Source organism: Rhamphochromis longiceps, linkage group LG5 (assembly GCF_057381845.1).
Source record: "Rhamphochromis longiceps isolate RC_006_pf linkage group LG5, R_longiceps_female_GT1.1, whole genome shotgun sequence".
Lineage (NCBI taxonomy): Eukaryota > Metazoa > Chordata > Actinopteri > Cichliformes > Cichlidae > Rhamphochromis > Rhamphochromis longiceps.
This window is the reverse complement of record NC_140561.1, coordinates 36718274-36734720: the sequence shown is the minus strand read 5'-3', so window position 1 is coordinate 36734720 and position 16447 is coordinate 36718274. Positions and strand designations below refer to the sequence as shown.

General features: G+C 41.2%; 1 protein-coding gene across 3 annotated transcripts in view; it reads left to right on the top strand.

Annotated features, from left to right (window-relative positions):
* The first annotated feature begins 841 nt into the window (after positions 1-841).
* cbfa2t2 (CBFA2/RUNX1 partner transcriptional co-repressor 2) overlaps positions 842-16447 on the top strand; it is a 34955-nt gene continuing 19349 nt past the window's right edge. Inside the window, exon 1 of one of the 3 annotated variants that reach the window (XM_085407470.1) lies at positions 842-1074. In XM_085407470.1, coding sequence (XP_085263596.1) covers positions 1047-1074 — 28 coding nt within the window. In that variant the 5' untranslated portion in view covers positions 842-1046. Of the gene's footprint in view, positions 1075-15865; positions 16274-16447 lie in introns of those variants that run through there. The other 2 variants (XM_085407469.1, XM_085407471.1) reach the window with 2 other exon arrangements.

Sequence of the window (16447 nt, the reverse complement as noted above, 5' to 3'; positions counted from 1 at the left end):
CCTTACCCCTTCTTTGCACATGAAGGGGGGAGGCACACAGCGCCGGTAGCTGATAGCTCTTCAAGTCTTCCATGGCAGGAGTAGTAGGTAATGACTCCTGCCTGCCACGGTGGACCTTAATTTGTCATTGTAGCACAGCAGCTGTGCAGCATGCTGCAGAGAGCAGGTGGCAGCCTGGCAGGAGTGGAGGATGGGGAAGGGGGGGCGGTTGCTGGAAGGGAGAAGAGGCGGAGGAGGTGGTGGTGTGGGGTGGACAGGAGCGTGTGGCATATGTGGATGGGTGCGGGAGGGGTGGATGGAGAGCTGATGGTGGCTGGGTGTGTATATGCGTGTCTCGGGGGTGGTACAGTTGACAGCCTTCTCAGCCAGCATCCAAATATTATGCTGGTAAAGAAAAAAATAACACGTGAGACTCTGGATGCAATCCAAAACAATTTGTGGCTTCGACTCAACAGATGACACACAAAATATTCAACTTTGTTTTAACTTGCGTGCAAGTTTATTGTTCAAAGTTCAACATTAATTCATCCCTAAAGGGTAAATATCCACCATAGTTCTCTCGTCTTTGCTCGTTTCAGTGACAATTTGTGAAAGCTTTCCGAGCGATAGATTTAGGCTATGAAAAACAAAATCAATACACCAACAAGTTGAGGTCGTAAACGACTTTGCTCAAGGCAATGGAAGTGTGTCTGCTGTGAGGATTATGCGAGCTGAACTGGTGTCCTATTGTTGCCGCTGGGAGTTAATCATTACTGTTTCCCTGCTGCAAACGAGCGTTATTGGCTTTCTGCTTAAATGCTTACAATTAGTACCGCCCACTCAGATATTCTCTGTTGCGTTTGAGAAAACATACCTGATGCCTGGCGTTGGACTGGATCGATTGTCTCCGGCACATCGTGCTTCATTGTTTCTTCATTATTCTTAAGTGTTTAGAAGGTTTTTGGTTTGGAGGAAGGTCTGCCAAAAAATAAGCGAGAGAAAGTGCTTGAAAAGAAGCGCCAACCAACATTCCGCCAAGAGCAAGAAAACTCATAAAGACGAAGGGCATGGTCGGAATGCCGAGTGCTTTAACTTGTAAGTGAACCTTTAATGCATTTATTCCATATTGAAATGCATCCTGTGTGACTATGCGATCTTTTATCTGATATAGTGAATATTTACAGGTGTGTTCCTGATTTTTTTGCACCTGCGCTTTTATGCATACTGTTGAACAAATGGCCGGTATGTCCTATTCTCGCGTTACATAATTAAGAATCCAGGATCTCAGTTAAAGAGACGTCTTTGCCTCCTAATGAAAATAAAGCAGAACTTTATTTACTTAATATGTGAGGGAAGGAGTATTGTTATCAGAGTTTCTCTCAGAGGGGAGGCTGAGTCTTCGGAAAAACACCTTTTGAACGTGTTACTTCACATTACATCAAATCATTATGATGAGCAAACAAAAACTCGATTATCCTTTTGTCTGGTAAGATCTTACGCTCATTACGATCCATTGAGTGAATAAACTATGCATAACACATACTCTGTTGGATGCATTATCCCTTATATAGCCCCCACAACAAGGCTATTATGCTCCCATTTGATTGAATAGCAGCTTGTGGTCTATGTGTCTTTTCAGTGGAGGATTTGGAGCCCTTAATCCACCAGACTAAGTTTTTTTCCTCTCTTTCCACCATCTGGAGTTTACAGCTTTTCAAGACAAAAACACCAGGCGGTGTGAAGCCAGGCTGGAACTCCTGCTTTATGCCAGGAGGAGTTTTTTTTCCTCTTTGTCTGTAGTTTCTTCCTGCTGTACTGCTGACACTGAGGGTCAATAGTACAGCCATGCAAGGCAGCTTGACTGTGGTGTGACTGGATCCCACTTATGTGTGCTGCTAAGTGTGGATTTGATGGGAATGGATGTGTTTAAACGCTGGATTTATAGCATCACTTAGTTGTTCAGTAGTCCACATGTGAGAACCACAATAAAGAGTCTGGCATCTTCTGTTGAAACAATTGTGACCAACATATGATGCAAGTGGGGTCAGCAGAGCCTGAAGGCTTGACTCTGGACATGTGTTTCCGTGACCCCCTGCGAGGACTCCATTTGGCCTCTTTCTCACCACAGAATAACAGATAATCAGATGACAAACACATCAACTTAATAAGATGCTGATGTTTTGGTGGTGAGAGTGGTAATGATGATGACAGAGTTACAACGGCCACCAGGGAGCAGCAGAGTGTGTACTGTAATGCAAAACTACATACATGATGGATGCTGGATTTGAAAGTGATTATTGTTTTGGAAAATTTGGTTCCACTCTTAAATCAGAAAGGATAAAATGTGGGTACTCTTCTGTTTTACCGTAATTGCTGTTTAGTTAGAGTAATTTGATGCTATGCAGAAAGCTAAAAAGCCCTCTGGGAAGGATGGATGTTCTAAGTTCACTGGGAAAAAATGTACTGAAGAGCATTTGTTTCAACATTGCTACACCATAGTTGATCATTTCCATTCTCTCTTGATTTAATTAACTCTACTTGAAAACATATGGATAATCTTCAACTCAGATTATTCTCCTCCTTCTCTTGTTCTCTTTGGGCTGGGGTACAGAGTCAGATTCCAATCCTCTGACATTAAAAAAGGAAATAAACGACAAAGGGGCCCTGCAGGTTTGAATTAGAGACTTTTAATTGGTTTTGGCTTGAGTGGGTTGTTAGCATTGCCAGACGTGGGCCCTTAGTGTTTTGCCATGTGGGAGAATTTCCCCATCCTGGAGGTAGAGAAAGGTGCCTGCAGAGCTTTCGAGTCACCCCTGCACTGTTTCTTGTTTGTGTAGACTGATAGCTTGCATGCAGTTGTGTCTGCATTATGTGTTATGTATCTTGTAATGTGTGAAAATATTTTTTTCCCAGTGTGTTATAAATGCTTGTAGCTTGTAAGGGTGTGTGTCATGCATGTGGTTGGCTGTGTTTTCATATAATGCATGTACTTGGGTGTGCGTGTGTGTTTTGTGTGTCAGGCTGTGAGCCCAGTATCCTTCTCACTCCCTCTGGTCTCTGCGTGGGTCTTTTCAACCAGCACTACCACCTGTTAGTGTTTTACTCAGGCCCCAAGGCTACAATGACTGCAGAACCTTGCAGATTTGCTCATCAAGCCCATCAGATCGACTCCATTGCCTTAAATCTGGCTCCCATTTCCTATCACAGGGCCGTTCTGAGCTGGATTGCTTGCAGTTCAGCTGAGTCAAGACTGTGGACAATTAAACAAGTTTGAGTTTAGTTGAGATTGATTAATTACTTGTGAGCGACAACATTTTATTCAGCATGTTCCACTGCTGGATCACACTGGAGTGTTTGCTAAGTGTGGTTTTAGTGGTTAAAGAGATGTTTAAAGTCTGGATTTATCGGGTTACTTTGTAGCCCGATTTGGCAAATGTGTCATACACAGCAAAGATTCTGGCACCATCTGTCTGAGTAATAATCTGAAAAGACAATTTGAATAGACTTTAATTGCAAGTGCCATATATCTAGTGCTAATCGTCATTTACAGTGAAAATTGTAGTCAAAGATGGAAATGAACTCTGACTGTAATAAACAGAATTTACTCCCTTCTTACAGGAAATGAAAATATATCATCTCTGCAGCCTAAACCGCTGCAAACTGCATCATCAGTCCATTTAAACAGATGGGATTTGTCATGTTTTATGTTTCGTGAGACCTCTGAGCTTTTCCGTCCCATTGTCTGTTTCCAATTCAATCCTCTGTGATCCCATGTCTATTACTTCAGACAGTGTGGCAACCTGAAGCAAAGGTTTGAAAAAAAAGGGGGGAAAGACAGAAGTGACCTAACAGTTAAAGGAACAAAACAGTGAGAGAATGGGAGTAGAAAGAGATTAACTGTCAGGGAGAATGTGAGGCTAATTGAAGCCAGTTTTGCACAGCTGTTTCTTGTTGCTGTGCGGTACTGCACAGAGCGGCGGAGACAATAGGATCCAGATGTGATCTTGCACTGAGGATCACCCGGCAATAACAATCCTCAGAAATAGAAGGCGTACAGGAGACGGGAGATATTAAGAGTGTCCGTGCTCGTCTACTCTTTTAACAAAACATCACTTCTCCACCTTTGAAAGATAACCCAGCTGTGCCTTTCAGTCTTGATTGCAGGTCTCAGCTTGGTTTCTGAGTGTTGTTAATACTCTCATTTTGTTATACTGCCAACCACCGCCTTGACCTCTGTACTCAGGTGTCACTGGTAGCGTAAACATCGCTTTGACACATTTGACTATTCCAAAAAGCAGGATTTGAGAGTGGTTTTGCATACTTGTCATATGGCTTTTTAAGGACTCGGCCAAAAGGGACTAAAGCCTCTTTCCCTTTTGTGTGTTCATCTGTTAACAGTCTTTCCTTTAAATTGTCGTGTGAAAAAAAAAAACTCAACAAAAAAACCAAGCATCCTTTATCATTTTTGAGGAAGAAATGCAAGTCCTGCGGTTGTGCGCAAACATTTATTTGTTTGTCGACTTTAAGTGGAGGGACACTGGCTAGGAACAAAAGTGTCCAGTCACTTCAGAGCAATTTGGCCGAGAAAAAAAAGAAAAAGCAAGTGAAAGAAATGGATTACCACATTATGCTTTCTTAATGCCTGTCTCTCTGTTCCCACTTCTCATGCCTTTCACCCCCTTCCATCATTTCCCACTTGGCTCAGACAAAGAGGAGTTAGCATTGGTTACCCTTTTCTCCACGCCTCCTTTCTCACCCCCTGTTTCTGTCTCATGTTTCTCTCTCCTTCCATCCATCCTTTCTTTGTTCCCTCTCTTCCCTCCCTATGTTTCTGTCCCCTTTTCCTCTATTTATTTGACCTTTTTTCCCCTCTTTCCATCCGCACTCATCTGTCTGGTCTACTGTGTTGAGTCCAGCTAAACACAGCTGCAGCTTGCCTGTCACTGGCCAGAAGAAAGCTGACATCCAGCTGTGTATGAGTTATTATTGAAGACTCATGTGAGAAAACACAGTGCAGGGTCTGACAAGATGAAAAAGCAATATCGCAGCTTTAAAACCAATCTCCTTTCCCCCTGTTGAATTTGTCACTTCTGAAACATTTTTTTAACATAAATAAATTCCTTAAGTCTTGTTTTGTTTGTTTGTATATTCAAGTAATACATCAAAATAATCATTAATTGTCAGCTGTAACATGTGTAGTGTATATGGTAAGCATGTGCAACAAGCACAGCTTGTGTCTGACCCAGTATATCACTTCTTCCCATGACAAATAGTTGAATGGAGATGATGTAAAGCCTTGGCCCGATATTCTTTTCATATTTGACGCACACACACGCATGCAGTGAATGCAACACTGAATGTGTGATTTTTGCCAAAGTCAATATAACTCTCAAGCTGTTCTTTTCCTCTGTGAATTTTATGAATTTTGTCAAGTTCACGTCATGTGTCCTCACTCTGATTCCTTGCCTGCTAATCGTAGACACATACACAAGCTTGCATTGTAGACTGCCTGTGCTTGCTCTCAACATGTTCTCGGTGCAACTGTTTATTATCTTGTCCTCAGCTGGTGTCTCTGCTTATTGTCTTTGCTTGTTTGTCCCAGCAGAGTACTGTAGCAAGATGTCATACCCGCAGTGAGTATGCAAAGCAACGGCAAAGCAGGTGATGCCACAGTCCCCTATTGTTCGCCGGGATATTTAGGGGACTTGGCTCACAAGATTAAGCATGACGGTTGGGAAAGCAGGAGGAGGTTTGGCTTTGTTTGTTATATCTTTAAAAGAAAAGGAATCACACCGAGCAAAACTGTAAATACTACCGTCATTCTATTAGTCTTCAGCAGACACATCTGAAAATTATACTGCAACATTGACAAGTCCAAACATCCCTGAGGCTTAACCTAGGGAAATGCCAACACATGCCCCTGAATGTGTGCGTGGGTGTGTGTTAGCAAAGCCAGCCGTTATCTTCCCTCAGCTTTAATTGAGCCCTTCAGAAATCCCAAACACTATTACGCACACACAAACACACACTGAAAGTAAAGCCTGGAGGCTCTATCTCAGCCAGGCCAGGTGTTCCCGGCTCCACTGCCAGATGAACCACCTGCAGATCACAGGTGTGGCCATCGCCAGGGAAGAGAACAACACAGCTGCTCCTGCAGCCTCGGGGAGAGAAAGAGAGATATAAGGTTCATAGAGAATGACCTGCTGGTAGCAGGGAACTTCACACATCAGGTACAAAAACAGTCTAAAGTAACATTGAATCATAGGTGTTGTTGTCATCATATTCCTTATAGAAAAAAACAACTGTTCAGCTCAGCTCACGGCAGTGTGCGTTTAACTGAATCAGTGATAGCACTGACGTGTGGGACTACTATACTGAAAACAGAGTGATAGTCATGCTATTTCTAGAGCTCAGTGAAATTGAGAGAAGGTTGCTAAAACTAAACCTTTGGACATTTTAATTCATCAAAAGAAAATCTTCTGTTGTGACAGGTTTTTTTTGTGTATTAATGAGCAGAGAAGATGAACGGTTTGGAGGTTCAAGTTTGTCATCTTAAAGTGACGTCCTTTGCAAAGAAATAATTCCGTATTATATAAATTATGAATTTCAGATGTGGAAAAAACAAAACTTTTCTGTTATTCGTTCCCTGCTTTAAACAAAACTGCCACTAAAGTATATCCTGTTGTCCTTAAAGGAATGTGCAGAATGTAGTTACTCACTGTATATGTTACATCTGTGTGTGGGCTTGTCCAAGTTTTAGCAAGCACGCACTCTTTTAACACAAAACGTCTCCCAAACATGGAGTTGTTTATGAGAGCTATTCATGTTTATGTGCCGACAATTGGGTGAGGCTGGCAACGCAGAGCGACTTCTGATCTGTGGTATCATTTTCCAATTAGCAAAATTGCTGCATTTAAAGATTTAACTATAAGCGCCATAGATGGATATCCCCGACAGGGAATCTGCTACATAAGTTAAACAAGAGAGCAGCTGGAGAGACTTTGAAAAGTGTGTGGTTGTTGAATATCGTTTAAGCGGCGTTATTGGTGAGAAGGGTTTGGCGTCTGGCTATGCATTTGGCTTTGCTGTGTGGAAACTTTAGGAAGATGCAGCCAAGCGAGCGTGTGACCCGCCGCTCATAAATTTCAAGCACACATGCAGCCACTCTCTCACTCTCCCTCATACCAACACACAAGCGCTTTCTCACTTACTTTCCCTCTCGCTCATAAACACACACTTATGCGTGAATCTCCCACTTCTTACACTTTCTCATCTCTGTTCGTCTCCATCTTGTTTTGCTCTCTTAAACACACTTGTCGCACCCAAAGAGCAGCTTTGTGTCTCCCCTCCGTGCGTGGAGTGTAATAGGAGATGTGATGGTTTTCCGTGGGTGAGCAGGCGGGTCAGGCCTTACTTAAACTAATGGCTCCCAGCAGTGTTGAATAGCCAGACACAGTGGAGCCGAGGCCTGAGGTTTTGGAATGCCACTGCCGGCTCAATGCCTGCCTTTCATCGGCACTGAGTGAAGGAGAGAAAGAGAGCGAGTTAGAGAAAGGAAAAAAATAAAAGAAAGCGGGGGGAGAAGAGGAGGGGAAAGAAGAAAATACGGGGCTCATTTGTTATGGGTGATATGAGGATGACTGAAAAGGAGGGCACAATAGTCTTTGAATGGAAGGACAGAGTGGGGTGAGGGCAGGTCCGTAGACCGGGGGAAGAGGTGAAGGGAGAGGCGTGTTTGAGCTTGTGGGATGTCAGGAGGGGGTAAAGTACCAGTCGCTAGTTGTTTTGTGTAAGAGCAACGTGGGACCCCTCCTGACCAGTCACCCATTTGTTCTTAATGTCTTGATGGATGAGCTTTGAACAAGTCTTGAGGGAGTCGGTATAGCCTTGTTCAAACTAATGCAGATAATTTAAACATTTCTCTTCTCTTTTGCCTTTCATCCCAACTGTGTGACCATAACTGACCGACAAATACATCCCGTTGGAAATTCCCTAAAAACTCAATACATTTGAAATGCAGACAATGTGTATGTCATATCTCATATGTTCAGACTGATTTGTTCCTATATTATGCTGTAAATGCACTCAGCATTTCACTCTTTACCACTTTAAACAATGCAGCATTTTTTAAAAGTTCACATTTTGTGGTTGTTCTCCTTCTTTATCAGGCAAAAAAGTCTGTAAAACTGTATCTGTGATGTAAGGAGCTAGGAAAGAAAAGTTGCTGGACATATTTAAGTCTCTAAGACTGGACTTAAAGTAGTCCAGTTGCTTTGTGTTTTCTTTCCAAGCTCCTTGGACAGACACCTCTTACACAGACGTACTGTATCTGTGCTTTGCATGTCTGCACATGATGCATCAGATAATTCGCTAAAGGGGTTCCCCTTTGTGCTGAAATATGACAGAGAGGGAGTTCTTGAGCAAGTTTCAGTAATGCCATGAGTTGGGAGTGAAAATCTGTTGGTACGGAAAGTTTTGAAGGGAACAGCTCTGTACTCAAACGCATCTGCAGCTCAGTCTAACTGAGCCATCTGTGTGCATAGCTTTTTTTGCAAGAGAGCCAGAGAGCATGCATGTGCCTTCCTTTCAGTGTGAGTTCAATTTAGTGTTAAATTTGAGCATTTACAGTTAGGAAAGACTTCCTGCTATCACTACCCAAAATTTAAGTCAATAGAATTATAAAACTGTCTCGTAGTAAAGTATTTATTAAGTCATGTTTGACGTTTTAGGTGGTAATGATTAAAGCATGATAAAGAAACACATCACTTACGCCTTCTTTTCTGAGGTTTAAGGGCCATACAATACTGCTGCGCAAATCAGACTACGTAATTTCTGGACAAATTGCAGTCAGACTGTTGCTTGGCCACAGGTGGCCCCAATAAAATGGTCAAGCTTAGATAACTGATTCACAAACAGTCGGGGACACCAACAGAAGGATAGATAAGTTTAGATAGGTTGGAAATGTGTACAGATTAGCCATTTGTCCAATTTTCTGAGAAGGAGACAAGGGACATATGGTAATATTCAAATGAATCAGTTCATCAACTGTCAATAGCTTGCACCTCAGCAGTTGGCTACTATGGGGATGGCATGTGTCTGTGTAACCAGAGAGGTCTGTGTAAAATTTCTCTCAGCTCTGCTGTTCAAGAAAAAGCTTATAAATTCAGAACCACAAGTTGTATCAACATGATTTAAAAAACCATAAGAGTCACAAGAAGTTGCTGTTTTTTGTGTTCCTAGTCTTAAAAATGTGGTAAGGGAAGTAAAATGGAAAAATAAAAAGCAGCTTGTTTATGCTTTTCCCCTAAACTCCTTGACTGAATCATAATGGGAGTCAATTTGGCATTTACATAGCCCTTCTCTTACTCAAATACATCTAAATCAAAGCGTGTACATGCGTTAGCTTGGAGGAATGCATTGTTTGAAAGAAGATAAATTTCCCTATGATCTGGTGTAAAATGATGCTTGTAAAGTGATCATTGTGGGTTTATTAGTAGATTGAAGACACATTTTTCATTAAAAATGAGTCCTTTTTAGCCTTCTAATTCACTTGAACAGGGAAGGATTTGAGGGATTTTGTGGAAATTTTCAGTTATTTGAAACTCAAAACATCAAGAAAGCCAAAAAACATCATCTCACTGCAGGGTGAGTCAGTTTGGTGTGTGAATGACCTTTCTGTGACAAACAAGGAAGAGATCAGCTTAACATAAACTGGCACTCTTTGGTTTGCAACCTTTGCACTTTGCACTTTTCGGGTGGCATCAGTTGTTCATTTTTGGTGAAAAAGTGTCTAATTATCATTCATCAACATTGCTTACAAGACACAGCTTTTAGATTGTGAACTTCCATTTAACTAATAATGGAAGAAAATAATGACTTCAGTGTTTTATTCAGTTTCCATAAAAATTAAGGACATTAAAACAGAAGTAAGAGTTTGTGTTTGGAAGATTCTGGGAATCTTACCATCCTCCAATACTTTCCCACCGTCAATAACCAACACATACGGTAAAAAGGAGCTTTGCACTGTCTGTTTTTTGTTTGCATGACCTATTGTTTATCTGATCCCAAAGACAGAGAGAAAATAGCCCTCACTTTACCCTTGATTACTACCGAGAAGCATCTTATTTGATCTCTATTTTTTGCCTCTATCTGTATTTTTTTCTTTTTTTTATTACAGTAAATGGTCCATCAGATAGCAGTAGACCTTAGATAAATGTGGTGTAGACAATGTAATGGAAAATGCATTCTTTCAAGATCAGACAGGGAAATCTATGGCTGTGTCAAATTAGCCAACATCAGGATTCTGAACAGTGATCAGATGGAGGTATAGAGGGAAAGGAAACCGAGGGGGGCTGGTCCATGCTGGTAAGATGCGTAAAGAGAAGAGGGGCAGCAATGATGAGATTTAGCGGGAAAAATAGCAACAATATGGAAAATTACCCATAATTCTTATCAGCTAGCCTGGCAACTACCTCCTTTCTTTGCTGGCCTCACTAGCCTGATTTACAAAAAGAGACATTTGAGTATGCCCGCACGAACTAACCGAGATCCACAGAGCAAGAGGAACTGTTTTTACATGATTTTAGGATAATGTCTAGTGAATTAGGTTACATGATTGCTGCCCTTTTCATGTTTCTGACATGAACACAGCAGGAGATGGTCAAATGGCATGTCACTGTGGGAAATAATCTATTTGGTTTAGGTGAAGCTTCTGCCTGGGTAGAGGTTGAAGCAGGCAAGTACAACAGACTGGAGTGCTGAGAGGTTAAAGGAGGTTAATGTAAGATATGACTGTGCCAGACTTTTGCATTTTCATATACACCTCACTGAAGCAGTGTTTAAGAAAGTTCAGGTCTGAGGTACATACGTAAAAATTACAAAATCTATATCTGCTAGGAAACTGATGGTGGAAATATTAAACATTTAGTGGGATTTCAATAAAAAGTTTTCATAATGAATATGGAATTCAGTGTGTGTGGGACCAGAATTATTATTATCTTGTAGTGTTGAATAGGGATGGGTATTGTTTAGGTTTTATCCGATACCAGTACCAAACCGGTACTTTTGAAACAGTGCCGGTGCTTAAACAGTGCTCGAACCGGTGCTTAAAGAATGGAGAACACAAAATTGGTCCAAAAACCTCTCATGTTTAGCTGTTTTTTTTGTAAAAAGATAACAATGTTAGCCTTTTCTGCAGCTATAGGGGATTTATGGCATCACTCTTGGCTGGAAGCAGTGCTTAAACAATGGAAAAAACACAAACTTTGTCCAAAAACCTCTCGTGTTTAGCTGTTTTCCAATTTTTCTTTTGTCATTTTAGCCTTTTTGGCCAGGGTGAAGGGAGTATCTGCCATGACACAAGAAGACAGCCGCATGTAACTACGACGGTGTTTGCTAGTTCACCTTACATGCATTAATGTAATAATGTGGTTAGCCTACTCAACGCAAATTACACACGAACAACATTAAGCTACTCATGCAGAGTAGATGATGCTGCGGCCATCATCATCATTTCTGCTACACTGGCAGGGCTAGGGGCCAGGACTCACCTCTTCGGGTTTTTGGGGGATGTTGCTAACTCCGGGTCCGATAACAGGCACCACACCCGCAGTAGATGTGCTCGGTGTGAGCTCTTGCAGCAAGCTATCAAATACGGCGCATTTCTCGGCTTTTAAAAAAACGCTATGCGTCGCCAGGTGTTTCATCGGATTTGAGGTGTTACCTCCTTTGCACAGTATCAGCTTAAAGCACTTGTTGCAGGCTGCTGAGTTTGCATCTTTTGCTGTGAAGTACAGCCAGACTTTGAACGCTTCGCCTTGGGCATTTTTAATCTGTAGCTCTGCTCTAAAAGAACGTACGTACCTGGGCCCGCCTACTACGCTTGCAAAGGTAAAATGATTGGCTGGCCTCAACATACAGTTGAAGTTCCTTAAACATTCAGCCACGTTACCCAGTAAATTATTTGCATGCACAATCAACATATGAGTAGCCTCTAGAACCACTAGTATATTTGGATTAATTCAATTTTGTTAATGTGTCGGATTATTATTTTCTTTACGTGAGGCATCATACTGGCAGATTCCATTGTTGTTGTATTTCTGCATTCCTGTTTTTTGTATGAGGACCAGCTATGTGAGTGTAAAAACACGGTATTCTACTTTCTGTACTTGCGCCACTTGTATATGCTGTAGAGCTATAAACGTATCTGTCATCACAATAATGACCCATTAGAAAACAGTTTTCACTAGAAACACATGCATTCAGTGATCCAACCGTGTAAAACTGTGTTAAAAATGATTGGATGGAATTAATTTCGGATTGGTCTCAAGTACTCAGCAGGGTATAATAAAGCAATCCAAATGAAGGGATAGACACATGATACGCTCAACTTTTTTTCTGTTCTTTCCCATCAACATTCAGCGGTCCTGAATGTGTACACACACACACAGGCACACACAGAGGACCTAATGTTCTGTCTTGTTTACCCAATCACCATATTCCCATATATTTCCCCTTTTCATCCATCTTCCACTAATTTTTTTCTGGCCTTTCTAAAAAATGTTGTTTACTTTTTCTAAAAGTAGAAGTTTGGCTCGGGAGCGTGTGAACAGTAACAGATGCTGCACAGTCTCTGGTTCTGTCTCTGTCTCACTCTTTATCTCTCACACATACACACAATGACAAACAGCTGCAAGAGGCTTGAGCAGCTACAGTAAAAAGAACGCATAAAATATATACATGCACCATGATAAGTTTTTATAGAACTAATACAGGCTAACATAGAATATATTGTTTTCCTTATTTGGGACCCTTCTGGAAAGAGTTTTTGTGTAGTGAGTGTAGTGATCTCAAAATCTCAGCAGAGGGTTTGTTGTAAAAAGAAAAGTTGAACCATCACAGTGTGTAACAATGCATTGGACACTGTTATGTAAAACTTTTGAAGAGAGAAATGAAATTTAGGCACAATAAATACATTATAGGTGAACCTTTCAATGGTTGATTCAACAAAATAAAAATAAAGCACGTCTAAAAAGTGAACGTAAAACAGAAATCCAAAAGGAGGTACTTGAGAAGAACTAGACAAAGATGGAGCTGGTTACAGAATATATACATATACACATATGCAGGGATGATTTGTGATTAGGCACTGGAGGTGGAAACAATCAAACACAGGTGAAACTAAGGGGCGGGGCAGACGATAAGGATGGAAAGAAACAATATCAGTCAATCAAGAGATAGGACAGGGACATGGTTTCTTTCCAGTTGTCTGTCCAAAAACTGCATAAAGGGGATTGTGTGAGAACCACTTTCTAAAATGACACATTATAGTCTTGTTAAGCCTTCCTGTGCCAACAGACCATCCATACATCCATCCATGTAATCAATAGAATGGATGTATTCGCCTGTTTCATCTTCTGCCTACCTTACTTCTCCAAAGAGCTTTTTGGGTAATGTAGCACGCAGCTTTGTATATTTAGTATTTATATGCAAATCATTTATCCTTCAAATGTCCTATTATGCTCATTTTCAGCTCTGTATTTTTATTATACAACAGCTCAAATTAATAATTTTTCTTGCACTGAAACAAATCATTTCGCCTCTATTGCTTTTAAGAACACTCTCACCTGAAGATAGCTGTCTTTTATTTGGCGAACCCTAGAAAAAGAATGTTTATAAAGCAAATGGCATACACTGACCAAGCTTTGGCTGTGTGTATTAACCTTAACATAACCTTTTTCTGAAAATATTTATGTTGGTCAAATGTGACGTTGCTTAAATTTGGGCTTTCAATGAGGACTTTCAAGCCAATATTGGTGGAAAAGACTAAAGACCATGCTTGTACATGTAAATCAGTTAGTATCTGATATCTATCACTGGCGTTAGCTCCTCCAGTATGTGCTGCCATCACGTACTGGTAACAGTATAGCTTCATATGCTTGGGCTTCCTAATTTCCCCACCTTTTCACCCCCTCTCTCTCCCTTTCTCACAACCACCTGGTCTTTCCTCTGAGCCTGCTGACTGACCAGATGCACCCTGAATAGAGCAGGCCTTCTACAACAGAGGAGCAGAGAAAGAGGTTATTAAGGGAGAATATTCAGTACAATTTAGGTTTTGACAGCCCACAGCAACATCAACACCCCCAGTGAAGTCTTTTATGACTGTATAGTTTACTATAGGTACATTTCTTTTCTGTGTTTACTTGATCTTAACAGAAACAACTGTGGATGATTGCTGTGTAATAATGTGGCTATATTAAAACTGGCTCTTGTGGCTGGTTTTGACTGCTATGTGTTTGTAGCAATTCTTTGATTCGAAAACTTCACAACAACTTCAATCAAAAAGCCTTAAAAATCTAACATTTGAACCATGTTTCACTGAGAACATTAAAATTTGTCCTTCAGGGTCCTGTTCACTCTTCTGTGGACCAGATAGATTGCAAATTGTTCCATATTTAGAAGTTGTTTGGGGAAAGTTTGGGGATAGTTCTATTAGAGTTCAACACATATTGTCTTTCTTTGTGTATGTGTGAACATCCTTAGCTGGATCGTTATGTTCACCTGTCTGGTTTAAATGCACATTCTCATTATTTTGCCTTGTCAAATTGATCCAAAACCCATAGAGTGGTTTAAAGTGGTCTCGAAAACAGAAGGTAGAGGATGTGTCTTTAGTTACATTAAAAGAGCACATTGATGAGCACCAGTTTTATGCTCATTACACTGACTTCCAGAACATTTTAGAATTCATTTTAAAATCTTAGTACTGATTTTTAAAGCTTTGAATTGTGACGCTCCTCTCTATATTTCTGATCTTTTAGAACCTTACACTCAGCCTGAGATCATCTAATCAAAGGCTGTTGGTAGTCCCCCGAACACGTTTTAAAACCAGAGGTGATAGATCTTTTACAGCGATGGCCCCCAGGTTGTGGAATTCTCTCCCTCCATCTTTACGTTGCCTGGATTGTATTTATTCCTTTAAACATCATCTTAAGACTCATTTATTTAGACTAGCTTTTAACTAGATTTGTGCTGTATGTTTGATTGTGCTGTGTTATGTTTATCAGTTTTATATTATTGTGAAGCACTTTGTGGTTTTCATCCTGTGAAGAGTGCTATATAAATCAATCAAAGTACAGTAAAGTAAACAAAAACAAACAAACTTGATCTTTTATTTAACTGATCATAGTATTTCTGATCATAGTATTTCACGTGAGAAAAAAAAATATTAAAATGAACTGAATCCAGGTCATATTTTCTCTGGGTATGTGTAGACTGCCCAGCCTCAGCTAGGCACAAATATCTTAACCTGCTACTTGTCTCGTGCATAAATCAGGCAGTGATTTAAGTTTAACTCAGTCAAAATGGAGAGCAGAGGACAAGAGAGTAGAAGAGGAAAGAAGAATAACTCATTCATGCTCATCAAGTGCTCCTCAGTCCATTTGCTGGCAAGGCGAGTTGAGCTGGCTGCATTAAGGAACTGAAGAAAAAAAAAAGAGGGCTACACCGAAAGGGTTGAAAAGGGGAGGGAGGGTTGTTAGTATAAAAACATTTTAAGGGGAGATCCCCACTCTCTTGAGGGGGTGGGAGAGAGTGTGCCCCCCACTTCTACACATACACACACGCATGTACTTTTGTCTTGCTTGGCACAGTCTCTTGTTTAGCCTTTAGGTGCCAAAGCAATTAGTTATGTTAATTGCAAGGTCCATTGCACTGAATGCAGGTTGAATGGGGCCAGTCAGCAGTGGATGATTGGCCAGGATCCACAGGGGAAGGGGAGTGGGGTTCGGGGAGTGGGGGTTGTGACGTTGCTGGAACACTCGACCCATGAAAACAGAGGATGGGACAGTGTGTGGGAAAATAGGGGAGGAGCTAGAGCTGGAAAAGAGAGATTGAGAGGGTGGGAGACAGAGCTTGAGAGAGCAAGCGTGAGAGAGGACGGAAATTCAGTCAGCAAAAGAGAGAGAATTAAGTAAAGCAGCCGTGGCGGAGTCGGTAGCAGAGATAGTAAGAGTGATAGAGAGAGCTTCACATGAGCGAAATAAAAGTAAGTAAGAGTGCGTGTAGTGCAGTGTTCGCTGGTCTGCTCGGTTATCTGTCTCCATCTGGGTGCCATCTGTGTCTTTGGCTCTGGCCTTCACCACACTGGGGCTCACATATGTGGGAATGCAAACACATGCCTGACATATGAAGGTGCGGAGTCACAAGAAGGGACAAAAAGCAAAGGATAAGAAAGCAAAACCCCAATACTGCAGCTGAGTTTCTCAAAGGACTGAGTGGACTCTACACTAGAGTGGAGGTAGGACTGAGCGTGTTCCAATATCAGTTTGTGTTTTTGGAGGATTTTTGTGTTTGTGTGTGAAAAATGCCTTGTTTTCACGAGTGAGTGAGTGTGGCAGATAGTCCACTTTATGTGCCTAGTTTGTGTGTTTCTGTGTGTGTTCCATCCTAAATCCCAGAGCTGCTCTGTGCT